Source organism: Magallana gigas, chromosome 2 (genome assembly GCF_963853765.1).
Source record: "Magallana gigas chromosome 2, xbMagGiga1.1, whole genome shotgun sequence".
Taxonomy (NCBI): domain Eukaryota; kingdom Metazoa; phylum Mollusca; class Bivalvia; order Ostreida; family Ostreidae; genus Magallana; species Magallana gigas.
Genome location: NC_088854.1, coordinates 24,892,786 through 24,919,455, shown reverse-complemented (window position 1 = coordinate 24,919,455; position 26,670 = coordinate 24,892,786). Strand labels below are relative to the sequence as shown.

Genomic DNA, 26,670 nt, shown 5'->3' with positions numbered 1-26,670 from the left:
AGGTAAAACGAAGAATTAATAAACCGAGCAAGTTTGATTATGGTCACTGGTTAGTTTAAGGTCAGAAAATGATAATACATGGAACGAAGGAAAGGAAAGATCGTGGTAAAAGCAAATAAAACATTAAAATTGTTCAATATGTTTTTTTAGCGATCTTTTTAGGAATTAAATTGATACACTAGGAGATTTTACAAGTCTTATTTTCATATTTATAGCTTTTTAAGCTTACCGAAGATTCACGTGAGCTCCTCTGATCACTTGTTGTCCGTCCGTCTGTCTGCAAACTTTTCTCATTTTTTTTTACTCCATCCTTAAAGTACTTTTATTTAAAGGATAAGTTTTTATTCATTTTTATTAATGGTTTATCCAACTCGAGCCTAGACCCATAATGGGACAACATTCATGGTTTTCACCAAAAACATTTTACTTTTATTAAATCATTAAAATAAATTATGGTGGCACATCTCTGCCCCTTGTGTGAAAGTTATTTTTCTATCAAATATGTCGACATGCAAGATAATTATGTGAACATGCAACATAATTATGCTGATATGCAAGAAAATTGCAATCAGATAAGAATAATACAAAATCTCAAAAAATCTCAAATATTGCCCACCTGTGACATCCGAGATGCTAGATGCTACCTTTTTATGTCGACAAGTAAATTATTTATGTTAACATGCAAGATAAATATGCTGACATGCAACCTATTTATGTCAACATGCAACTTATTTATGTCGACATGCAACTTATTTATGTCAACACGCAACTTACATGAACTTATGTTGACATGCGAGATGAATATGTTGACATCAACTTAGTTTTGTTTACATGCAAGATAAATATGTTGACATGCAACTTATAAGTTGTATGTCAACATAGCTAAGTTCTAAGTTCACGGCATGTCGACATAAATATGTCGCATGTCAACATATTTATCTTGCATGTTAACATAACTAAGTTGCATGTCGACATAAATTGGTAGCGTATCTAGCATCTTTGATCAGTGTCACATGTTGGCAATATTTGAGATTTTTTATAACTTTTATTTGATTGCAGTTTTCTTGCATGTCAACCCAGTTATGTTGCATGTTGACATAACTATCTTGCATGTGAACATATTTATCTTGCATGTCGACATAACTAATAGAAAAATAACTTGCACACAAGGGGCAGAGATATGCCACCATAATTAATAATTGTAAACAATCAAAGTTATTCACCATTCATGTAGTGAATCAACGTAGCTCAGTGAAATAGGCGGAGGCTTGTTGACTTGTTTTATCGGGTGAGAGGTTGTACGAATCTTAAGTAAATCATTTTTTAAAATTCATAAGATGTTTTTGAAAAAACATGTAATACGCTTTAGATAACGATAAAAAAAATACGTAATGTTCATGTTTTTTACAAACAATGTCGCATAAAAATAGCGCTAGCACAGATTATAAGATCATGATGTCAATTACATGATTGTGTATTTGAAAATAAACTAATAAAATAATACGAGATAAGCACAATTAAAGTGTGAATTTGTCAGAGAATGATATATGTTTTATATTATACATGTACATGTATGTACTGATGTACACTTTAAAATGTAAATCAATGTTCATCTCAAGAAATACAATGCTAGCTACATGTACGTTACGGTATTTTACTATATTTATATTAGCATCCTCATATTTTCATATCCTTATATCAAAGTCACGGTGACATTCTTTCACTTTATTATTATGTAAATTTTGTCATTTATGTCTCTGATTTAGGTTTTCTCGTGAAGTTCTATCGTACAATACTATATATAGGCCTACTGGCATATACTTGTAGTTTGGATACAATCGCATTAATGAATATCAGTGATGGAAACGGCATATTAGGACATTTTAGCGAAAGTTCGATATTAATAATCCGGAAATTATCCGGTTATGTGACCGTGTTTGTAAAGTATAATTTTTGTGTACTTTCATTTTCATTTTATGCATAGGTATACCTCGTATACATGATGAAAACACCAATTACTCTGGAATTTAGGTAGGTTCTAATAAGATTTAATCACCCTTTTGTTTCTGAAAATTAAGTTCTAAATTTTGAAGTGATAATTTTTTCTGGGTGCGATTTTTAAAGTTAAGATTAAAATAGGACACCAGTCCCCATGGCCAGCGGTCTTGTGAACATATTTTGATAAAATAGGATTTCATCTTCAGTGATTTTTTTCATGAAAAAGTAACCATATTTTCAGAAATTTACAAAGTAAATGCCTTTCAGTGTAGGTTATATTAGGCTAGCTTAAACATGTGCTTTTAATTGGCCTATTTTATATTTATTTGTTTTTAATAGTTATATGTACTCATAAATATTATGTTTTATAAATGTTTATAGTGGTGGAGCAGAATTGTTGTTTGACAAAGTTAAAAAGCACAATGTAGAACTTCCTGCCTCAGAGAAAAAATGTAAGTCAGACGTTTACCTTATTTATACGTAAAAAAAAAGAGACGATATCAGTAGTAAATTTCATAAAGAATTAATAGTACAAATTGTTTTACCAAAATATAAATAAGGTTAATTAGCTCAAAACCAGTGTACGTTTTTGTACGCAATAAATACACAATTTTTTTAATGGGTGGCACTGTACCTCCCAGGTCGTCCATCAGACCTGCAGACCTAATTTTAATAAATATAAGCACATGTAGCCTTCTTTTACTTTAAAATCTCAAGACCATACTGTGCACTCAATTAATCTTCTCTTTTCAAGGGACAATAGGAAACTTGCTGTTGTATATTAAGGATAATCTATTAAAAGAAAGACCAGAATTATTCATGCAAGGAGAGACAGTGTAAGTTATGGATAGAAAGCAATTTAGTGTACAGTATATGAAGTTGTCCCTTCTGATTTTAACTATCAATTTCTTCTTTTCCATCAGAAGACCAGGTATCTTGGTATTAGTCAACGATGCAGACTGGGAACTGATGGTAAAAATAATTTCACACTGTTATTATTACCAGGAAAATCAAATATATTGTGAAGATTTGTAATTAAGGAGCTCTTCTTCTTCTAAAGGAGATCAATGCAAGTATAATAAAAAATTGCCACGACCATGGAGCCCTCTTAACATTTTTCATTTTGACTTTTATTCTCTTTCAGGGAGAACTTGATTACGAGATCCAACCAAATGACCGGATTGTTTTTATTTCAACGTTGCATGGAGGCTGATGCTTGCAGTACTGAAATAATAGTCTTGAAAAATCCAGAAGCTGACAGTTTCAGATATGCCTGGAATCTTTTTTGTACAGAAATCAAAATCTTATCACCTCATTGTGTTTGTTGACCAAACAGGAAGTACAAAAAAGAAACAACATTACTCTTTTTATAAGAATGGTATTGCTCATCTTTTTTTACAACTTTGATAACAATAGTAAAATTTCATTCATCCATGCCTACAAGATTGAATGAATAAATGATATAATACTTCAACATCCTTTTGTTCTTGGAATTCCCCAAAGGATAGTGTAACGAAAGACATATATCAAATGCAACCTCAGTGACTGCATGTCCTGATTATATTTGATTTTGTCCATTTTCTAACTCAATCCTAACCATTTTATAGCTTCTTGGCTTACTAGTGCCTATGGTTGGGGCATACATGTAATCAACATGTACTTTGAAATGATGTAATTGAACACTTTTTTTCATTCCTGTGCATCAATGAGACCGCAGTAATATCTATGGGTCTGAGGATGTGACCTTGGGGTCAAGCTATATGATTCATGTGCAAAGTGTTAACCTCATGTTTAGTTTAATTTACTGGTACATGGTGAGCATAATACAGTGATATGCTGAACATGTACTAGGGATTTACTAACAAATATTTTTCTCTTTTACAAAAAACCCTTCAATTTGGTTTGAAAAATACACAAAATTATTATAGCATTTATTTATTACATTGTTTATTTGCAAGCTGAATACTAGTACATATCATACAGACATTCCGGCAATAATTGAAATGCTAGAATTGAAATGCAACAACAGAAAAGACATTTTGACAAATTGGTTGAATGTTAATTTTTCCATGGGGGTAGGATTAAAACCATGGAGTTGTACATAGTACATAAACCCTGAAGAATGCTTTCAGCACTGCATAGGGAAAGCTATTTTTAAATACCGATACATACGATAGAACACAGTAGAACATGTACATGTATAATTAGGTACTTTAAGAAAAGAATTGCAGAAATTTTGAACAGAAATATGTCTTGGATATTTATGTATAAAATGAGTTGTCTATCAAAGAATTGGGAAATGGTTAGTCTTCCTCTGCCCAATTCAGGTCATCATCCCCCCATCCACCAGTGTCTTCTCCCCATCCAGAGGAATCCTGAAACAAATAAAGCATCAGTAAAGTAACATTTTATAATACAATGGTTTGCCCTTAATTATCAGCTAAGCACTCTAACTTTTCTGCTTATAAATTCTAAGTGACAGGTGAGACAGAGTTATTCTTTAATTTGAAAATTTCCTAGGAATAAAAGTGGATTAAAGGGTCTATATATAGATATTGCAGAGTGTACTCCTTAAAGTAAGGAGAATATCTGTTCTTTAATCGTTCTTAACTTTTAAATATAAATAAAAAATATGTAAAGATTTTCAATATACCAGTTGACTATTTTCATCCACAGTAAAAGTCAAAAGATTAGAAGCCTTTACAGCTGATGAAGACTTGTTAGTGGTTTCGTCTTTTTGAATGGAATGTTCTGAAGTCGTTCCTTTAGTGATTACAGGTGTCAAACCCATGTCTGCAAAGTAGTCAGTTTCTACAGATATTTTAACAGGTGGAGTGGATATTGACTTGATTTCAAATTCAGCTCCTAATGTCTTTTTCTCTTTCTGAGGTTCTTTCTTCTTTGTGGATTGTAATTTCAAAGCATTTTTGGATGATTTTGATGAAACAGAATTACGAGTGTCTGCTTTTTTAGTTGTTACATCACTTTCCATGCTTTTGGATTGTATATTTTTTGGACTAGATTTGCTGTAAAGGTCGTCATCTTTCTTGGATGACTCTATTGAGTGGTTGGAATAGCCCACATCCTGTTTTTTGATCAACTCAACAGATTTGACTGTTGCTGAATTAGCATTTGGTGAGTCCTCCATACTGTTATCCCAATCTGACCAATCATCTCCGCTGTGGTCACTGGTTACATATACATCAGGATCAAGACGGTCATCATTCCAACTTTAAAATCGAAATCAAGGTGAGAAAAGAATGGAGAACCCTTTGACATGTAGTGTTCAAACTTCATAATGTGTAACTTTCCCCCCTTCCTCCCTCCCAAATGCCAAAAAATCTCATTACAATGAAGCGCATTGAAGTGGTAAAATTTTTCGTTTGAATGTTCTAAACTTTGTATTGAATGTCAATTGTTACATAAGTCACGCCCATTTCTTTTGAAACTAGGAAAATAGCATTCGTTACAATGTATACCGGTATGTACCTTCTTGGACGTACCGTTTCCATATTTTTTAGATGGTTTTAACATGCAAGCACTTTGAATTTCCTTGTGGGAAAATAGTCCCTATTGCACTTTACCAGTCACTCTGTTTTTGCCATTCTCTATTGGTTACCGAATTAACTAAAATCTTAGAACATTTTGGCATGTATAACTGGGTTATGTTTGATATTTGAAATGCAAATAAATCTAAGAACATTTTCATTTTGAAAGAAAAAAGGGTATTAAAATCGACATAAAACTGATCCGGTGCGTGTACAAATGGAGAGATTTCTTGTTTTACCCTTGGAGAGATTTCTTGTTTTACCCTTGGACCCTGGCAATGTTGACAAAAGCTGCATCCCGATTTTTAATCATATATAATTATGTCTTTTATGTTGTTTATGAAATCATCTTTATAGTATTAAACGGTGTACACTTAAAAACATCGAATTGTGCATTCCTCGTTTTAAAAAAATGGGCGTGACTTATGTAACAATTGACGTTCAATACAAAGTTTAGAACATTCCATTCAAACGCAAACTTTTACCACTTCAATGAGCTTCATTGTAAGCTGCCATAAAACTTTCTGTTCTTGCATATATAACATCTACCCTAGCTTACATTTTTTTTTACATTAAATTTGAAATTATGAATTTCAACAAATTGTTCACTTTTTTAAATTGTCAACTCGTTCAAACATATAATTGTTTTAACATTTACATGTATGCATATAAGGACACTGAATGAATAAGTACTGTTATAAACATGTATTCATACATATACATGTACACTCAACAAAGCTTCTAAGTGTTCTGACACGGAGTATAATGTATTTACTAATGAAAAAAAATCCCAACATAATCTGTCATTTATTTGTTTTGTTGACGGGATGACTGATTTCCACTTACCTGGTAACTATCAAAAAGTTAAATATGATGCATTGACCATGACCTCTGGTTGCGACCCATGACCTAGACCTTTGCTTAATATCACAAAAACTTTCGGTTTGGTTGAATTTCGCTCAGAGCTTTTGGATTGTTTTAACAAGGCCGGGTCTAATTTGTTCTGCCCTAGATTTTTGGATGAAACTTTTCACATGAATTTCTACTGATATAATTATTATTTTAAGATTAAAAAATAAGACATTTACCACACCGTTTGTTTAGGGGGTCATCTCAAAGTGTGTTAATCTTTAACATAGGACCCTATGGGATTTTGCTTGAAATGTATCAATTTTGCATATTTTTTACATTTTTTCAAAACTTCTGCCCTAGGGATTTCTTTTTCTGTTCTACATATTAAAGTTATTGCTAAAAGGCATCTAATGGTCAAATAAAAAAAACCTTTTACCTCCTGGTTTGTTCCAGGGGTCTTATCAAAGTTGATTTTTGTATGCCCAATTTCCCAGATTCGTCAGATAATGGCTATTTTTTATTTGACAAAAGCGGAAAAGGTGATCTAAATAGTATTATTAAAACATTCAGACATATTTAAGTAATAAAAAAAATATAACATCACATATTAAGGGTCATTGATATAAAATACATGGTTACTGTCTGAAATATATGAATTTAGCTATATTTAGGCGGGTTAAGAAAACGTGACAGAAGGCTAGGCTTGCTGAACCCTCTTCACGTTTTCGACCCGAGCCCAAATATAGCTTATACTTCGAGACATTTATGTTTATTCCATAATATAACATTATTTTTACGCATCAACGAGATATTTTCAACAATTTTCGCTGAATATCTGCAGTTGAAACTATCACGCCATGGTGTCAACCAAGCAAAAAGATGACGTCACAATACAAATGAAACGCTGCGCAAAAGCGTGCGTACTCGTTCTGTACTCGGCCTCGTTAAGCTGCAGATGGAAATGACATTACAATTTTGGAAGAGAAAAATTTTATCAAAATAATGTTTCCTTTTGATTGCTTCATTTTAAAACAGTGTCAAGGACAAAATAAACAGTATAATGTGTCGTAGAAACAATGCAAACACCAATATTCCAATGGCTCTTGCTAATTTCTCAAAGATCCTTGTTGGCCATGTTAAGTGTTTTTCTTTTTAAAATATTTCCAAAGAATATCATATTAAGCATGCAAAGAAAAATACCAATTTAATGTTTTGACGTTTCATCCCAGGTAATGTTTACTGGGAAATATTCGCCTGTTTTTATTTTCGCCCCTCTCCTCCTTATTGTCTGCACTTGGCAAATTTTAATCTCATAATATCTCTTTTTAAACACAACTGTGTCTAGGCAATTCAAGATGGAACAAAACTGTTTGCAAGTGAAGAAGGGCAAAAATTACACACGGTAAAAATAACCCTGCATACAGCAATTGATTTCAATCATTGTTGTCTTATTCTATCTGTGCTATTGATAAAAAGATATATCAATTACAAAATGTTGAAAATTTCACATTAGTTTATCTCGTAATTTTCATACTCTTCTATTTATCAGGGTGAACACTTAAAAGTTTTGTTGAGTGTATATACGTGTGCAATATTTCTTTAAAAAAAGAATAAAAACAATCTTTATTTCAAATTTACCTTTTTGACACTTTTACATCATATGATGCAACACCTTGGTCTTCAAAATCATAGGATATCTTTCGTTCTGAAATTTCATTTCCAGGCAAAGAGTGCTCCGATTTTTGGATTTCTGCAAGATATTTTAAAGATACATTGCTTACTACTACATGCAATACTGACTGTTTGTTCGGAAAATTACAAGGACAGTTATATCAAATTTATACAGAAAATAAATTGTAATTTGTTATTAGAAAAAAAAGAATTAATATTGCTTTTTCAAACATTGGTTTTAAGTCTGTACAATATGAAAATGATCTGCATTTTATTTTATGCAAACTTTATTTTATCTATTTTAACCAACATAATATAACTGAGCAGATGTGATTAGAGTACATAATATTGTTGTCATATGAATCATGTACCGTCCATGTACCTTCATGTCCATTTATCTGAGGACTTGGTAAAATTCTGCTGGACTGGCTTTGACTTCCCTCCGAGTCCATGTTCATTTTTGGCATCTCATTCTCTTTCTCCCTTCTCTCCTTCCTCTTTTGTTGCTGCTCAAGTCTCTTCTGCTCCCTAGCCATCCTCTGCTCTTTCAGTTTGTTCTGTCTTTCTTGTCTCTTTTCGTCCACTGAATTACACCTATTTTCTGTCTTTGTGGTCAAAGTGCTGTCCATATTGAAGGAGTATTTGTGTATTTTTCAATTTACAAAGAGATATAAACCTTAACAAGTGTCATAAACCTTAACAAGTGTCATAATTTCAACAAGCTTATAACTTCTATCATTTTCCCTCTAATTATAATGCATGCAAAATTCATTGTAAATTGCCTCAAACTTAAATTAAAACTTTCATTATCAAAAGTACATGTACGTATATTGATGAGCATTAAACTAGCATGGTTAGAACTATTGAAAATTCATGTACATGTGAATAGATGAATACAATAACGTATAGGTACATGTATATACTATTTGACAAACCTGTATGATGCCAGATCTTTCAATAACACTTTGTCCAAAGCTTCACCACTTCTTGTTTCTATGGCATTTCTTGGCAGATGCTAAAATAAACATTCAATATTCATGCCTGTATACCAACATTTTCATTAATTTATCATCATATCAGAAAATACCTGGTAAACAGATTCAAAACATTTTAAAGACTGTTCATGTAATGTGTCTGAAGGGCCAAAATAAATACAGTAAATAATGCTACCGTAAATGTTTCAAAGTACAGATTGTATTGAATACCTTTGGAGATCCCTGTGTGAAGTACGCCTTGCTTTTGCCCCCTATCACTGTGTCGCGGCCAAGAACTTTCACCAAGTCTGCTAGACAATGTAAACTCTGTGAGGCTAAATCCTCGTGACAATCCCTGACCCCCAGCAAGATCTGTAGGCATCAAATTCAAACTTCATTACTACATTATCAATAGTAGAAAGTGGGTACAGTTAAATTATAGATAAAAGGTTGTATTCTTTTTCATAGGAGATTTAAAGTTTCAAGGACATTTGTTGCAAAATGAAATTCTGACAAGATTACAGTTTCAGTAAATGTTTAAAACCTGGGGAAAGATGACTTCTTCCAAATCGTTTTTCTCAAACAGGTCCATGTAGAGTGGAAAATAAGTCAGCAAGATCATTCTGATGTGATAGTCATGGCAGTGGAACATTTTGATTAGTTCTGGTATCACATACGTCTTATACAATGGTACTGAGAACAAAGGAGAAAGCCTCTGGGAGTGGACTTCAACCTTTTCACTGGTCCCTAAATCATTCATGTTCAGTACATATATAATATTCATCAAAGTCAGTAAAACATTTACTGCGTAGTAAGAGACCTTGATCATCATTTTGTTCACAGAATGCATTGTTTACTAACCTCTCTTTGGAACAAGAATGTTAGGAACAATGGACATAGCAGCCGATGCCTCCAGTAAGACAAAGCGACTGAGCAACAACTGAACAAGCTGCTTGGCCACAACTTCCTCTGCCAGCACAGTTAGTCTTGGATACAAGGAGCTACAATTGTCAAGAAATAGATAACAGATAAATATGTATAGTATGTAGAGTATGCCAATAATGACCACAATGCGTATTATAAATTGGTTAAAAGAGCTTAATTTTTTTTTTTTAGATATGTTGGTTGAAATAAAGAAGATATTCATGTTCACATATTTTAACAATAAAATGATTTTGAGGTATGTGCTATGTAAAGCCTAAAAGATATAGCCAAAACTGATTGTACTTCTGAGAATACAAATGCTCAAAATATTACCTGAAAAACTCTTCCTTTTCTTTCTGAGGTTTGAGTGTTAATTCTCGCAGGAATTTAGTTATCAGTAACAAATCATTACTGAAATAAATTGTATATGCATTAATGGTAGATATATTACAGACAAAAACTTCTATCATCAAATCCCAAACCACAGAAACAGTCTCAAATGAAAATGAGATTAACCATTCCCAGCATTGTAAAATGTCATTTAAGAGATATTTTTATGTACAATTTTAGAGTATTGTACAATTTCTCAATGGTTTTTTTTTCATGTAATTATTTGTAAATTTCAAAATACTGTAAAGGTGGTTATTTCAGCAAGGGGGAAATTTACATTAGCTATGTGGTAAGCTTGAAACTGCCTAAAATACCCCTGTGCATATGATAAAAATAAATCAAAACTTTTGAGTGGTAAATCAAATAAGCATACATGTATTTAACACCAACACATATTGTTTGACCATAAAAAACTTGCATTTAACCGAGAGCATAAATAACCACTTTTACAGTGAAAGCATCTGATGCCCTACCAAAACAGCTGATCTTTCATCAAGGTGCTGAACTTGGGTCTTTGTTTGGGGTCAGCATTCAAACATTTATCTTGTACAAGGATTTCAAATGTCTTGCTCTTTTCACCTGATATAAGAAATGAATAGTTAATTACACACTTCATTTATTGAAATGACATAATAAAACAAAGTGGAATTGTTTAAAAAAAGTCTCCTCTGTAGATAAGGAATAGAACATCAATCATCAATTAGTTAACAAACCTATTTCTAAAATATATTCTAGAAGGGTTTCTGCCATGACACCAAAAGAAAACACATCCCTTGTATGGCCCATTTCATTAGTAATGGTTAATCTCTCGGCCTGCAATCAAAGTAAACTCAGTGTTATTCAAACAAATCAATCACAGAGTCTTTAAAATTATGCACTTGGCTCATTTACCAGTAAATGTCAAGAAAAAAAATTCATGTGGATATGTAATTTTATACCTCTCATTTATTTTGCTAGCTAAAGGTCTACAGACTGAGCAAATTATTATTGGTACATGTAGTACTGTGTACATGTATATCACTCTACCTTTTCTTCTGGTGATATGCTCTCTTTATTTCGAAATGGCCTAGAATTTTTCAAGAAATCAGGTGTCACTTCCAGATATTTACAACAATGCTGCAAATCACTGATTTTCCACGTTCCATTTGAGGTGACATACACAGAATCCAGGCATACATTATTATGAGACATTCTGGCCTAAAATTGGACAAAATGCCACATCAATTTATATTGATATCTTTTTATTAAGACATATATGCTGGTTATGTTTATGCCTATCACTAATCGGAACTTTTAACAGCCTTAGAATAAAGTGTCTGCTTTCAGGTAAATCATATCACATACAGAACCAGACATACAGTTTTAAATTATCATTACCGTAATACATGTAGATGTTTTTTTCTTGAGGATTAGTCCCATTAATTTTATGGTCAATAATTACTGATAAAGCCACATCTTTACTAGAACCAAAAGAATGTTGATTACTTGTTCATGTAGAAAAGACAATCCTTCCATAACACTGTGAATTCCTGTCGTTATCTCTAAAGGGTCAAGTGTTTCCAACAAATCGGGTAATGGTGAAGACCTCTCAATGACCAGGTACAGCTCTCCGGACATGTTAGCCGTATTCAAATACTTTACAATACATGGGTGTCTTAGACTCTTCAAGAACTGAATTACAAATAAACATGTATGAAGACATTATACAAACAAAATGTTACAATGAAAAAAGATGGATCAATATCCAGATTTATAATTTGTGACAAGTGCATGACAAGCGCATTAAATTTCCAGTCAATGAGATATGAATTATAATAATTCTCTGAAACTTTGTGAGAGCGTCAGTTTAAATGATAAGCTGAGCCAAGATTAGAGTTTTTAATAGCTCAATCAAGTTACTTTGCATAACTCTACAAATTAATGTAATATGTACATGTTGCTAAATCAAAAGATTGTGCCAACATGTTTTTAAAAAAAAATATTTTTAGAGTATGCTTTGGATTAAGTACAGCTTTATGAAATGTGTTTGGACATAAATCGCCTCTTACTTTGATATTTTTCTGCAGTAGACTCCATTTCTGTCCGTTTTCCTTCTGCTCAGACAGAACAGTAACGTCCAGTTCATCGTTGTACCTCCCATGTCGTAATGTCCATGTAGATTTTGATGAAGCAGACGGTTCATCCAAGTCATAATCTTCAAGTACACTAGACTCAGCGCCCATTCTCTAGTCTAAAAGAATAGCACCGGTTGTTACAATCATGATTGTTGATGACTGTGACACACCATCAAATTAACAATCGGAAATAGCGAGTTAAACATAAACGCTAAAACCAGAAGAAAAGCTAAACATTTTTTCGAAATTGATTTCAACGCAATCATTGTCAAATTATTGCACCTGTGGGAATGGGCAGCTGGGGATCTATTCGCCGTTTTTATATATCGTCTCATTAAAAAAAGAAAGAAAGAATGGTATACAATGTTCATGTATGTACAGATCTAAGTGGAGGTGTCAGGGTTCCACCACCACGTACCCGCCCCCTTGAGAAAATAAAATTCAACAGTGTTCAAAGTTATCAAATTCACATACAAAGAATTGTTTATATTTCAAGCGCAACTCAACTGATCATATTTGGTCATTTTCTTCTGATTTTTTTTTAATAGTAATTATCAGGTTTCAACAACGAATATAACCATTACTTGTTGTTTGTTTTGTGTGCAATATGATTATCTTTTTTATAATAATTTATATCATTTGAGCGAATTTTTAAAATTAATGAAAATAAAAGATGCATGTAATGCGCATTAAGGGAGCAAGATTAAAAAATCGCATTTGTAGGCAGATTGAGTCGATTCAGCATGCGTTTAATACTGAATTATAATTGTGTACAAGAATTCAAAATTGAAGAATTATATAATTTAAAAACTTATTGAATATCCGGAGCGCGTTAAAAGACTTCCTACTGGAGCGTTCCTTACCCCACCCCCTCCCCCGTTTTAGTTTCCAGTTTCTGACATTATCATCCGAATACTCAGTAAAACATACGTTAGCACAGTAAAATGTCTATATATTTTCGCGGAAAATGACGTTGTGTTTGATGACGTCAATATAAACGTCTTTTATAACGTTGATCTCAAATTTCACACGCCATGCTGTTTTGGAGATACCTTGTTTACAGGACTTTCGTTTCAACCATTTTAGGAGAAGGAATGGATGCGGTAAGGAGTTTTGGAACTTTATGGCACCTGTGTCTTTTTGTTTGGTCATCGATTCTTGTTATACTTGTGAGAGAACACGTGTCCGTCGTGGCGACAAGAGTAAACAATGGACTTTTCCTGTTCTCAGTGTTTCTGTTAATATTGTACTTCTCGGTATTGAAGAACTTTGGACTGTTCAGGAAGACATGGTTTCGGAAAGTCCGAAAAATTACGAAGATTATCTTATTCGCCACAACTCCAGCCTTTTTTGTTCTGAATATGTGGATTCCTATTCAAAGGAAAGTGTCATGCTCATTCAATATTCTTTACCCGTCGAAATATAACCCAAGAGAAGAAATCTGTCCGTTCATCTCCGTGCTACTGGCTTCAATATTCACAGTATTGGTTATGATACATCAAAATAAGCAACAAGAACACGAAAACTTGGCAAAAATATCAATTACCGAAACGGATAATCAATCGATGAAGGGTGAAAAGAAAGAAGGTCGACGGAAGTCATTAATTCCAACACCCCAGAAAAAAACGCCTCAACGTAGAATTAGAAAATGACGATGGACTGGAACAAAGCCAAACGCTTTTTATGTATATACTTTTGTATAAAATGATTATTTGAATTGAGAAAAGAGCCACATGATTGAAGTTTGCTGTATTTATCAAATAACGCCAATACTATACCATTGAATTCTGTTTATTACTATGATTGAGTAATGATATCAAACATGATTTTCTTGTTATGATTTTAAACGGGCTTCCTACTTTTTATTTTTTTCGTTGTAACTAATAATTAGGTAGTCGTATACTTTTTATACGATAAAAAATATTATACTTACGATGTAATATATCAGATCTGTGGTTACAAGTAGTAGCCAGATGCGCATATAATTAAAAAAAGTAATTTTGGTAAAATATCACCACCTCTTATTAAATTTTTTGTATGATATAAAGTTTCAATTATAATATTCTATGAATATACTGATATTAAAGAAAAAATAAGCCCTAGACATTTGGAAGAGCATATGTTTAATGAAGTCAAAGTTTTTATATCACACAAATTATCACGTTCTGTTTTTGCCTTGGACAATATAACATAATAATCATTTATCTAGAAAAGTAAAGATTAAATCTTTTCTATGAATGCAGTGGCGTAGCTAGGAACAAAATACTTGTAAGTTAGGGGGTCGGAACACCCCCCCCCCACCCCCCGAAGATGAGTACATTTTTGAATTACGATGGCAGTAATTTTCCTATTTTTGATGTATCAGCCATGATATTGTTCTATTGGTAGGTACAGAAAAAAGTTCTAATTAAAGCACCGACCAAGTCGATTGTAATGAAATGCGCGCAAATTTGTTAATTCTTATAAATTTCATATGGATCCAAATTTTGACCCCCCACCCCCCCACCCCCCCCCCGCATTGTATAACAATGTATCAAAGGTATAAAGGTACCTGCTCCCACCCCTAAAAAATCGAGTAGCCCCCCCCCCCCCGATAAAAACTTGGTTGGTACGTGATCAAATCTTCTGAGAAGCCCTCCGGGTTCCGGTGGACTTTATTTCTTAATGAAAACAAGAGAATGGTATATAGCAAGTACGCGTTTCGTCTAATAAGCAAAAATAATTGCACGTGGGGGGTGGGTACTCAACGGAATTTGAAATTCGAAGTAAGATACCATGGAAAGCAACCTATAGCAGGGACGTATAGTTATACTGTAGTGAACTATAAATAGACTATCTGTGGAACGAGTTCGCTATGCGTAATGAAAAGTTTTGGCACAAACCCGATTTGGGATTTGCATTGTAAAAATAACAGTTTTTAAAAAATATTGCAAGCAGTGCTTCAATGTAGCAACGCCACTGAATTGTCACGTTGATGTCATCAACGAAAACTTTCATTTTTTCTTCATAGTATTTTCTTGAATAAAAAAAATGTGTATTGTATACTGTGAAATGTCCAGTATGATAACTGGTCAATTTTACACTATCCGCGTATAAGTCGTATGGGATCATGATATCAGGATCGGGATCGAGATGCAATAAACTTACCAGGATCTTGTTCCGGTAAAGTAAACCGTAAAAAGACGAAATGGCGAGATAGATTCTCGGCGAAGTTTTCGCCAAATTTAACGTTGTTATGGTTATCAAACGATGAGTTCAGCAGCTCAAGTATTGAGGTAAGTATAGTGTAATTCATGTCATAAGTTCTGTTAAGTGTGACTTAAGATAGATGAGAGAGAAGTTTCCATTGATTCTCTTGAGACTATGAAGAACATACGGTACCCGCATGCTGGAGACTTAAAAGTTGGCTGTAAATAAGTAACTAATAAGGAACATATTTCTGAGAACAAAATCAGAGTTAGGAGTATTTTACCACTGCTAAAGCCTCGGGTACCCGACTGTGGGCTATAACCCATAACAACATAATACTTCATAACATACTTGAATTGAACTTCAAGATAATAGAATTTAAGCTAAAATTTGCTGGACACATGCTAAATCTAATTAAATGTTTATTGTTTTGAATTTTAAAAAAACACCGGGCCTATAACTCAATAAATCAAAAAATTTTAAGGGTTTGAAAGATCAGGAAAGACAGAAAACTGGAGTCCATTTACAAATGATTTGATATCAATGAGTCATATGCACTATACATTTTAGGTTTTTGTTTCTGTCGCTTAAAGTGTTGTCAGTTTTCCAAATGAATATGATGAGTACAATTGAGTACGAATGAGCACAGGACTCAGGGGTCATAGGTGTTAGGTCAGTGACCCAAAGATTGCTTGTTAAAGCACCATTGTGGTCACTTGATATTGTAATGTTGTGTCCTTCGACATAGAACTTTATGTACATTGTCTCAGTCCACCAAGCTGTAAATGGAAACTGGCTTACACTGGGGGTTAACCTACAGGACTGGTGAACCATCAATAAATGACTCTCATCTGCATAGCATCATGAAAAACAGATATAAGCACCATCCCTATCAGTATGCTCCCCAAGTCTTGGAAAAGGCTTTAATGTTGAATTTAAAATTATACATACCTATCAGTGAAGAACAGTTTACACTGATAGAGGGGAAAAAAGTCCATGATTTCCTCTTTGACTTTTGCACAAAAAATTTTACTCTGAAAAATTAACCAAAAAAACCCCCAAAAAACTCATAATAACAAAATCTGTCCCCCTTACTCATTCTGAAGTTTTCAAACACATGGTACAAATTTAACATGATTATCAGTGTACTTTCATTTTGTGTGTAATTTTTTTTTTATCTAATGCAATAGAGAAAATATTTTACAGCAGTCATGGATGGGTGTTTTTCTGTTATTGTTTTAAATATGTTATATGTTGATATATCTTTATTCTTCAGACAAGCAGATGCATTAAAAGCTAGCATAACAGGTAAAAAAGGATTTTATTATCAATAATTATTATGATTTCTTTCATTTTGTTGTATGATTTATGGTCACTGAATAGTTATAGTGATTCTTTTTTTCTTTCTTCCATATGAGGGTAACACTTTGCAAGACATATGACTCAGAAATTGAAAGATTTAATTAGCTTTGATCCCATATACTTTTCTGAATTCAATTTACCATGAAATTCAGTACTTCAACAATTATTATACCATCTGTTCTTGTGATTAGTGCTAAAATGTACTGTTTTAAAACTTACTGATTGTAATTGCAGATTCCTCGAAAGGCGTTTCAGAAACATGGGTTGTGAGACAAAGATTGGAGGATCTGTACAAAAAACTGCTCCTTATGGACCTGGAGTATGCCTTGGATAAGAAAGTGGAACAGGATTTGTATGTATTTGTTGATGTAGACATTTGGTCAATACCTTAACTCTACATATATTTTTATCCTATTCTATCTCTTCACGTTTTGACTCCTCATATATGAATTAATTCATGTGAATATCAATACTTTTGTAAAGGAAATCTCACCAAAGGCATCATTGTTCATGCAACTAAAAACATCTGCAATTTTTCTCAAGATGTAGTTTGTGTTGTTCTGATGTTACCTGTGTACCAGAAAAGGGATTAAACAATAGAAATGAATATAAATGTAAATTGTCTCTTTCAGATGGAACCATGCATTTAAAAACCACATCAATATCTTGCAGACCCAGACCAAGGACAGACAGGTACATGTATATACTTTGTAAATACATCGATATACATGTATGTGAAAAACAATATTTGGAATTGTATAGCACTGATTTCTGACTATAAGTGATCAACTGGCATATATTGATATAACTTTACAGAATGCAAAAAGGGGTGAAACACATGCCACACTGAACCTCTTTCTGGAGACAGCTAGTGGATTTTACCTGCAGGTAAGAGGTGTTCAAATATTTTGACTAAGTAAACAGTTTATATGAAAGATAACATACATCAAGTTTTATTGTCATGTTATGACACATTTGTAAAACAGCCAACATTTGACCTCAAACATGCTTATTTAAAAACACATAAGATCAAGTACTAGGTGAAGAGTATTTATGTAAAGACTATACCTGTATTGGAGTTACTGTTAACTTTTTTGATAAATTAAAATGCATATATTTTCTTTCCAGTTGATACAATTAATTTGTACTACATTCAAACTGGATTTGCCATTTAGAAGGAAGTCATCATGTTTTGGGATAATGAAAGGTGGGGCTAGTACCAGTAGAATGTAATGTACAGTAAATGTATCTACTCATGATAATATTTCCTCTCTCTTTCTCTTTTCTTTTTCTTTCTCTCTCACCTCTCAATTGTTAAAGTAATTTTCGCCTGTGTGACTTGTTTATAAATGTTTATTTTAATGCTTCAATTTGCCCATTGCAATAAGGTACACGTAACATACAAGTTTTATCTTCGTTTAGAAAAAACAACACTGAGAGTGAAGATTGTGCCACCTAAGAAAAGCTCCTGTCTGTATGTCTGTCAGTACTGCTTGGTTCACCTTGGAGATATCGGTATGGACACCAAGATTTAAATTGATACTGTAGATTCCTAATTAAACACAAGGAATAAATATCCGCATAAAATTGCGAGAAGTACATCTTGCAAATTTTAAAATCTCTCTTTTATTTTTCGGACAGATGTAAATTACATGAAACTATGATAAAAACTTGACATTCACGATTTTATGTTCTCGTGATTTAATGAAAAATGGTAGAATCATTGAATTATAAATTTACTTGCGGAAAATAAGGAATCTACAGTAATCGAAACAATGAGCCAACACATTCTGTTGACATTCTACCTGCGTGACATGAATAAAGCACTTTATGGCTTTTGTTTGGCCTGCTTACAAATGTATAGCCCAATTTCAGGTGTTACGTGGATGTGGAATTATTTTATTTTCTAGAAATTGCTATGGTTATGTATAGGATTCGATGTTTAAAAAAAAAATTAATTTTGCCAAATTTCCATCTGTGTATTATGTTATGTATATATAAATATGATATCATTTACATTATCTGAACTTTGAAATACTTATTAAATTTGGTTTATTGTTTTGACTGAACCTTAAGCATTTCATTTTTCCAGCTCGATACAGACAACAGATAGAACAAGCTCAGACATTTTATTGGCATGCTGCCAACCTTGTGCCATTTAATGGTAAGTAAAGACACACTTATTGGGGAAAGGGCACCTCTTTTGATTACACAAATCTGGGTCTTATTTACCTTCATCATATGTACATGCACATAATTTCTTCACAATACATGTCATCCTTGGTGGATGTTACAAGCAGGAATTTTCTTATTTCTAAAAATCTGCATCCTTCACTTACATGTGTTTACTTATCCTTGTTATGCCTTATGGTGGATCATCTTGGTCAGTTGACTATGGCATTTATTCAATACTTGTACAATATATGTACAGTAATAAGTTGTTACAATTAAATTTTTCACAAGCATCTCTATCACACACTTACCCTATCACAATGTTTTGTTGGTTGCGTAGGTCAACCCTACAATCAGCTAGCCATTGTGGAGGCTGCGCGAGGGAACAAGCTGACCACAGTGTTTTACTATGTGAGAAGTCTGGCTGTCAGACATCCTTTCCCAGCTGCAGCCACCAACCTGGAAAAACTGTACACTAAACTCACCAAGGACATGTAAGTCAGATAATAAGCCTGAATCTGCAGATAAGAGACTCCAAAGAAAGGGGCACATGCATCATTATTTGTAACATCTGGTTTATTGTTGTTGTTTTTTTTTATTTTAGTCCAGAATTGAAAGGAAAACTCTCTGTGAGTGAAATGATCACATCATTTCTACAACTCCATGCCTGTATCCATCTGTGCACAGGTTTGTGTTGACCAGTTTCAGAGTATCAAATGTGGTTGATTTTTTTTTGCAAATCTTGCTTGCGAACTATTGAATTCACCTTGTTTTATTTTCTCAACAGAACTAGATAGAGCAGCTGCCCTGAGCTCCAAACTTCTGGCTGCCTTACCAGCTCATGTAACGTCCCAGAGTTTCCCATCCCACATTCTTGTGCAGATTGTGGCCATCAACATCTTCTCGATGCACCATGCCCAGCGTATGACCCAGTATCAGGATGGTGAGGAACGTGCAGACTCCTTCAGTGAGGAACTGGGCAGCGAGGAGCTGAGGTCGTTCTCTCTGATGTTCAGTTTTACCAGTAAGTTTAAGAGAGTCTAAGTGAGGATGATTCATCCTCTTAGTGTAAAGCTCTTTATTGAATCATTTATCCCGTATTTAAAAAAGAATAACTACATTTATATTTTTAACAGTTGGCATTTTGGACTTGCTGTTGCAAAATACCCCAAAACAGGAACAGAAACTCAAAGAATTCTTCACTCTACCAGCCGTGAAGCTTTTGCTTGATTGGTTCAAGTTAAACCCTGTACACCTGCAAAATCCTATCCTAAAGTCATCTAGGTTTGTAACTCAAATATTATTCCAGGTTTTTTCAGTTAGTCAGAGTCCTGATGGGATACAGTTAAACTATACAATTGTCATTTTCTCTTTATTTGTTGCAGTGTAATGACAAATTTGTGTAAAGTTCTGAACAACATCAAGCTGTCTGATAATGAAGGCGGTCCAAATATTTCTAAATGTAAGTACATATAGTGAAATATTGTCAGTTGACATTTGTTTGTTACAAACAAACACTATTAAGTGTATCTGTGGTACATGTATTTATTTTGTTTTTAAAGTGCGATATTGTTTTGCATTATAGATGAAGATCTACCTTTACCAGAAGATACAGAACTAAGATGTTTTCAGTACCTGGAGAAAGCACACAGGTAAATTAAGGCTTTATGGACATGTACACATATGCTGATTAATAGGTTGTTAAAGTATGTCAGAATCTGTTAAAATTGGTATTAATAAAAACAGCAAACATTCAAGCATGTTTGGAATAAAAATCCTACTATCAGTTCAACTACTTTAGCAACTCAGGCCTAGCTTTAGTTCACAATCCGTTTTACTTTTGAGCTATTAATAATAGTAGTTTCAGCTAGATGTTTGCAATGTTTCTCATGCCCCTAAATCTCTGTCCTAGCATGTACAGCTACAGTCGCTTGCCCACAGAGGGCCTACCCTCAGAAGTGGAGTCCATGTTGAGGTGTATGAGGATCTACTCTCATGGAACCTGGTTAGCTGAGGAGACAGAGAGGTTTGTTATTTTCAGTATCTCATTGATAAGTATGTTTATTTTGTTTATTTATATACAGTTGGGCATTTGATGCAGAGTACTTTTTTTTTTAGTATAAGTGCTCAGCAAGGAAAGTCTGGGAGACTACAGTTTACTGCTCCAACTATTCAAAAACCAATCAGTTCAGGTAATGAACTTATATAAGCATCCTTTTCTCATATACAGTCACACATTTATCCTATGCATGGTATCTTTGACCAAATATTTTCTCATTCAGTGTATGAAGCTGGAGAAAGTCAAGTGCCATTTGTAGAAAAGAAATCTGTGCGTCAAAATATTGCCATTCAGGTGTGTATTCCTTGTATCACAATATACCGTAGTTGAGCTATTCATATCTTATCAGGTATATTATTTTTTAGTTCTTTTTCAAGTTTTCCTATGAAGTATTTTAATCTTCTGTTTGGAAATTACAGGCAATTATTCAAAAGAAAGGCCAACAGCAAGCTGCAGACAAAACTCCTAAAGTTGTTCCAACTAAAATACAAGAAAGAGTGAGCACTGAATTAAATTTTCAGTTTATTATCATTTCTTGTAAGAGCATATCTGAAATTTAAAAGTATATTTAGTGGGTTGTCCTGTTTTTTATTTGGTATTTTTTTATTTTTGACAGGTTAAACCACCACCGTCTGTAAGTGCAGAGCCAGTGAAAACAATTGTCACATCAACAGCCTCTGGCCCGAACTCCCCAAAATATCTTTTAGGTGTACCGACCACTGAGCCTCAATTCATGAAAGGGGGAAGCACTGGTGTGGTAGGTAATTCAAGGTCAGGAACTCAGAGCTCAAGAGTTCCAATCGCACAACAACCACCGAGACTGCAGAAACAGTTGCTGGCACAGCAACAGCAACAACAGGGCTCTTCTCAACCAACCCTGTGGTCAGAGAACGCAACACCACAGATTCTCAGCAAGCCATCAGCTTCACAGCAAAAGTTACTGTGGCCATATTCACTTCAACAGCAGTCAGAGCAAAACGTTTCAAAATCGGACAGCAATTCTTCAGTACATTCAGCACAGAGTGACACCAGTCCTGGTAAAGTGGGAGCACAGCAGCCCTCTCAGCAGACGTCAGAAGTTCAAAGGTCACAGCTGGAAAAACAATCGCCAAGCAATTTTATGAACATGCCTACTGTTACATCTGATTACAGGTATTCTTAATTCAAAGACTAATCAATTTCATGAATTTATAAAGACAATTTTATATAATTTTGGGATTAATATAAATTTGTTTTTTTTTAAGGATGACATCAAGATTTCCAGTTACAACTAATCAACCATCAATGGCACCTCAGAACATGCCAGTCAATGCTAAGAACCCTGGATCATGTCAAAACACAGCATTACAGGGGACTGCTGGAAGCAATGCAATGTTTAGGTTTCCTCCACCACCTCTGCCACCAAACAGCAAACAGTTTCCTTCTATGACTTTTGATGTTCCTCCACCCCCTTTACCACAACCTATGAACATGTCAAGTGCAGAAACAGAGTCAAGAACTGGTTTTACCCATCAAATGTCCAGCCGACATCAGCCTGAAAAGAATCAACAGAATGTTATGGCAGAAAATGCTTTCCAACAGAATCAGTCACTTGTTAACCCTCAAAGGGCTCCTCAAGGGACAAATTATCCAAGCAACTCGAATCAGCAACACACACAAAGCAGCCCACTTACGGGAAATATTGGTAATCAAATGCAGGGAGGAGTTAGAAATTTATTTCAAAATCTCCCACCACAAGGCTTTCAGCAAATGGCTCCTGGGAACGAGAGACCTCACTTTGGAGGTCCTACCAATGAAAGGTCACCTTTTGGAGGACTGAAACCACAAACAGTGCCATCACAGTTACAGAATACTGCCTCTCAGTACCAACTGTTGAACCAGCTACTAAGCATGAATGCTGGCATGGGAAGGATGAACTTGAGAGCCCCAATGGATCAACCAGGAAAAAAGGATGATTTCCCCTTTGTTCCCCCAGAGTTGTTGGGAGCACTTTCACAGCTTGCTGTTCAGGTAAATGGTGTTTTAAAAATACATTTTCAATACATACATTATATAAATAGATGGATATAACTGAGAAACAATTCTGTGCCATATTTTCAAGATAATTTTATAGATAAATGTACTGGTATTTATTAAATCTTACTCTGAAAAGCATTTGTCTAAAAGGTCCACTAAGTGCATATTTTGATATGATTAGGATAATTTGTAAATTTAATATAACCAGTAAGTCAATTGTTTACCTTTTCAAACTTTATTTAGTTTTTATGAGACTAAGAACACTCATATTACATTATGTCTTCATCAAAATAAAGGGCATGCTGGTTGGTCTGTCATTCTGTAGACCTGTTTCCGAATACTTGTGGCTTTTTAAGGTCAAAGGTCATTGGGGTTACTGCTATACCCATGATGACTTGAAAGACATCAAACTTAAATGCATTTAATAAAATTAGTATGTTTGCAATATTAACCCATTTAGTGATTCAGGTCAAAAAGTCAACAAGTTAATGTTGTATCCATTTCAAATATTATCTAAACAAGACATTGAAAAGCATATGTTTTACAAAGATTTCTTGTGGTTGTATTTATAGCCACCAAATATTAGCAAAGAAGGCTTGATGTTGCAAAACAGGATGGGTGCTGCTTTTCAAGGTCATGCTGAGGTAAGAATTGCTTGTAAAAAAGATTTTGAAGTTTACTGCTTACTGGTAATTGAATTATACAAGTATTTTTATAGCAAAGAATAATGAACATCTACATGTACATAGCTAAAGGAACTGATATTTTTCTTTTAGCATAATCATAAGAGTATTAAACACAGTTTAAATATGTACAGTTATTGCATGGAATATTTGTTCAAAGTAACATAAACTGGTGTAGTAGGATTTAATAGTTTATTTTTATGGCAACACATTTGCTGTTGTATGTGTCTAATAATGCTGATTCCATCCAGGGAACACCAAAGCCTGACACAGGGAACTCTCCAAACAGAAGGTAAAAAGTAGCATTGTTACATTTTGCAACATATTTCTAATGCATTATTGTTACAAATTTATCTTTTAATTCAATAATTGTGTTTTGACCAAAAGATTTGGAATTGCATCTTACATTCAGAAAATGACAAACATTGGTACTTTCTGTTTTAGCCCAATGCCTGGCCCTGCTGACCTAGATTCTCGTCCCCCCAGACCAGGGCCGCAGACCACACAACAAGGAACGTACTCACTGTTCAGCAGCTCTCCATGGTCTGTGCCTCTGTCCACTGCAGACAACAAAAGTAAGACCAACATAAAGTTATGATCAACTAACATTAGTAAAAATTTACTTTTTTAGTGACATGAATATTTAAAGTAAGGTATGGTGGTTATTGAAAGTATAAAAAAAACCCCTGATACTTTCAATTTTAGGCCATGGACCATCCCCATTCTCTGAAGAGCCAAACATGGTAAGACATTCACCAAAAGCAGAAGTTACTGAGCCCAAGATGCCACAAGGAATAGACATGGGGCTGAGGTTTGGTCATAATGAGGAAGTTTGGCTTGAAAAATCACAGAAGGGTGCACCACCAGCAGACCACAACCCTGCATCAGGACCAGGGCCTTATTTCCCTGGACCATTACAGGTAATAAAAAAAAATTACTTGACATAAAGTTTAATTTATCAAATCAAAAAGTACAGAAGCCTGAGAAGGCTTATTTTAATGCTTGTATAATGTATACTGGTTCTTTTAATATAGATAACAATAGATAACAGGTGCTTTTCATAAAAGGAGTATTGAATGGAAATAAAACATGATTATTTACCAAATCCTATGTCTGTATTTCCACTGTTTAGATATGATACCGTAGTATATGTACACATATTTAATATACAGATCATATTTTTGCAGTCAATCTGGTCATCTCCTGGTCCATCTCCATTGGAAAAGCTCTTGGAAATGCAGAAACAACAGAGAACCACAGATCCCCACTGAGCCGAGCTGTTGGACATCAGTTGGAATTCAGATTTATAATGAAGACTTCATCACACACCATGTAGACTATTCTACATGAGGATGGAATCTTGGATGAAAAGCTGCTAAAGTTTGCAGTGGAAATTCAGCAGGAATAGCCGATGATGCACATAGAGCATATTTGTCCTGTTTTGTTGCCTCCACTATACTTGTAGCATCAGAGCATATGCTTATTGTTGCAGTTTGCAGTTGTGACAACTTAAAAGCTGCATGTAGTACTGTTAAAAGTTGTTTTCTAACTAATATGCATTGTAAAGTGTGTTGAATGCCAGAGCTAGTTGGAAGAAAATATGCTTATCACAGAAATCTATTGGTTCAGACGTGCAGAAAAATGAATCTTTTTTATTTACACAGATTGAAATGAGAAAACGCTTGCACGGGAAATATTAAGTGGAATATTAAAATGTTTGACTGGATAAAACTTTCAGGTACATGTACTTTGATCAGAGTTATTCAGAAAGTCTTTGTCTAGAGTGTATGTCTTATTTTTTTTTTCAATTTGCCTTTATTTTTCTCGTTTTGACATGTTTTATAACTCATACTCCAAACTGAAATCTTCAATGGAAGTAATTGTAAAAACCTTCCAGGAATTGTATAGCCTTCTCAAATGCATTTACCTTTTGCTATGTACATGTACCTTGTGTATATAACATTTCAAACCAAGACCCCTAATCCAGAGCTGCGTGTACAACACGAGCAAATAAAAATCATTAATATAAACAAAGAAACATTTTTGACTGTGATTGTAAACATGATCATGCTTGTATGAAGGGATTTTTTGACACTCATTATCTGTAGCAGCATGTTGAACAGCTTGTCTGATAAGCATTGTAGTTCCTTTGGTATGTTGTGTCTCTTTATTCACTACTTCTTAACAGAATCATTACTTGTTGAGTTCAACCTTTCATGATGTGGTTTATTTCCGTACATTTGGTAATGGGGAAATTTGAATGTAAAGATGGATTATGAAAATATTGCAGTGTGTACTTCAAGGAGAGCGAGTGAGATAAGATAGCCTAGCCAAATTTTTTCTCTAGTGCTAAATATGCAGTTGTTTTGGAATAAAATTAGTGGTTGAAGTTAATATTTAAGAATGACGTTTTTGTAAATGTATAAATTAATATTTATGAATTACCAATTGTCTAATGTATTGCTTTTTCTTGGAATTGAATGATGCACATGTGCTACATTAGTACAAAGATGATTGTATTTCCTTACTGTTATTTTAATTAATAATAAAGGCACTGTGATAATCGATATCGTTTTCTCTGGATTGAACAACTACATGTATCTTTTAATCATTGGAACTACTGTAGATTCCTAATCAAATGCGTAAAATCGTTAGAAGAAACCCATGTGGATTTAAAAATCTCGCTTTTATTTTTCAGACAGTTTTGAACGTTAGGAA

General features: G+C 33.9%; 3 protein-coding genes across 3 annotated transcripts; 2 read left to right on the top strand and 1 right to left on the bottom strand.

Annotated features, from left to right (window-relative positions):
- The first annotated feature begins 1,884 nt into the window (after window positions 1–1,884).
- On the top strand, window positions 1,885–3,688 carry LOC105339477 (ubiquitin-related modifier 1). Its single transcript, XM_034445677.2, has 5 exons — window positions 1,885–2,031; window positions 2,380–2,450; window positions 2,753–2,834; window positions 2,922–2,970; window positions 3,143–3,688. Exons 1-5 carry the CDS (start codon window positions 2,000–2,002, stop codon window positions 3,209–3,211), a joined length of 303 nt encoding a protein of 100 aa, XP_034301568.1. The 5' UTR covers window positions 1,885–1,999; the 3' UTR covers window positions 3,212–3,688.
- A 389-nt stretch (window positions 3,689–4,077) lies between these two features.
- LOC105339478 (protein-associating with the carboxyl-terminal domain of ezrin) lies at window positions 4,078–12,673 on the bottom strand. The gene is made up of 14 exons (XM_011445054.4): window positions 12,406–12,673; window positions 11,843–12,028; window positions 11,384–11,554; window positions 11,071–11,170; window positions 10,831–10,936; window positions 10,301–10,378; window positions 9,905–10,044; window positions 9,588–9,790; window positions 9,275–9,415; window positions 9,005–9,084; window positions 8,452–8,690; window positions 8,037–8,148; window positions 4,652–5,228; window positions 4,078–4,373 (listed from the first exon to the last, which is right to left on the bottom strand). Exons 1-14 carry the CDS (start codon window positions 12,577–12,579, stop codon window positions 4,302–4,304), a joined length of 2,379 nt encoding a protein of 792 aa, XP_011443356.3. The 5' UTR covers window positions 12,580–12,673; the 3' UTR covers window positions 4,078–4,301.
- Window positions 12,674–15,595: 2,922 nt separating this feature from the next.
- LOC105339479 (nonsense-mediated mRNA decay factor SMG7) lies at window positions 15,596–26,519 on the top strand. Its single transcript, XM_011445055.4, has 25 exons — window positions 15,596–15,746; window positions 16,937–16,968; window positions 17,257–17,374; window positions 17,655–17,715; window positions 17,839–17,910; window positions 18,151–18,229; window positions 18,445–18,537; window positions 19,115–19,186; window positions 19,535–19,688; window positions 19,799–19,881; window positions 19,982–20,218; window positions 20,331–20,478; window positions 20,580–20,656; window positions 20,780–20,846; window positions 21,107–21,220; window positions 21,313–21,386; window positions 21,477–21,547; window positions 21,673–21,750; window positions 21,870–22,405; window positions 22,498–23,263; window positions 23,842–23,913; window positions 24,204–24,244; window positions 24,397–24,527; window positions 24,658–24,872; window positions 25,140–26,519. Exons 1-25 carry the CDS (start codon window positions 15,721–15,723, stop codon window positions 25,221–25,223), a joined length of 3,501 nt encoding a protein of 1,166 aa, XP_011443357.3. The 5' UTR covers window positions 15,596–15,720; the 3' UTR covers window positions 25,224–26,519.
- The last annotated feature ends 151 nt before the right edge of the window (window positions 26,520–26,670 follow it).

Coding starts and splice junctions, on each gene's coding strand:
- LOC105339477 (XM_034445677.2), top strand. CDS start 2,000: ATGATGAAAACACCAATTACTCTGGAATTTAG. Junction 2,032..2,379: donor CCAATTACTCTGGAATTTAG/GTAGGTTCTAAT, acceptor AAATGTTTATAG/TGGTGGAGCAGAATTGTTGT. Junction 2,835..2,921: donor TTCATGCAAGGAGAGACAGT/GTAAGTTATGGA, acceptor CTTTTCCATCAG/AAGACCAGGTATCTTGGTAT.
- LOC105339478 (XM_011445054.4), bottom strand. CDS start 12,579: ATGGGCGCTGAGTCTAGTGTACTTGAAGATTATGACTTGGATGAACCG. Junction 12,029..12,405: donor TACTGCAGAAAAATATCAAA/GTAAGAGGCGAT, acceptor TTTGTAATTCAG/TTCTTGAAGAGTCTAAGACA. Junction 9,085..9,274: donor TCACACAGGGATCTCCAAAG/GTATTCAATACA, acceptor TGTTTATTTTAG/CATCTGCCAAGAAATGCCAT.
- LOC105339479 (XM_011445055.4), top strand. CDS start 15,721: ATGAGTTCAGCAGCTCAAGTATTGAG. Junction 18,230..18,444: donor ATGTTTTGGGATAATGAAAG/GTGGGGCTAGTA, acceptor ATCTTCGTTTAG/AAAAAACAACACTGAGAGTG. Junction 19,882..19,981: donor CTGTATCCATCTGTGCACAG/GTTTGTGTTGAC, acceptor TTTTCTCAACAG/AACTAGATAGAGCAGCTGCC.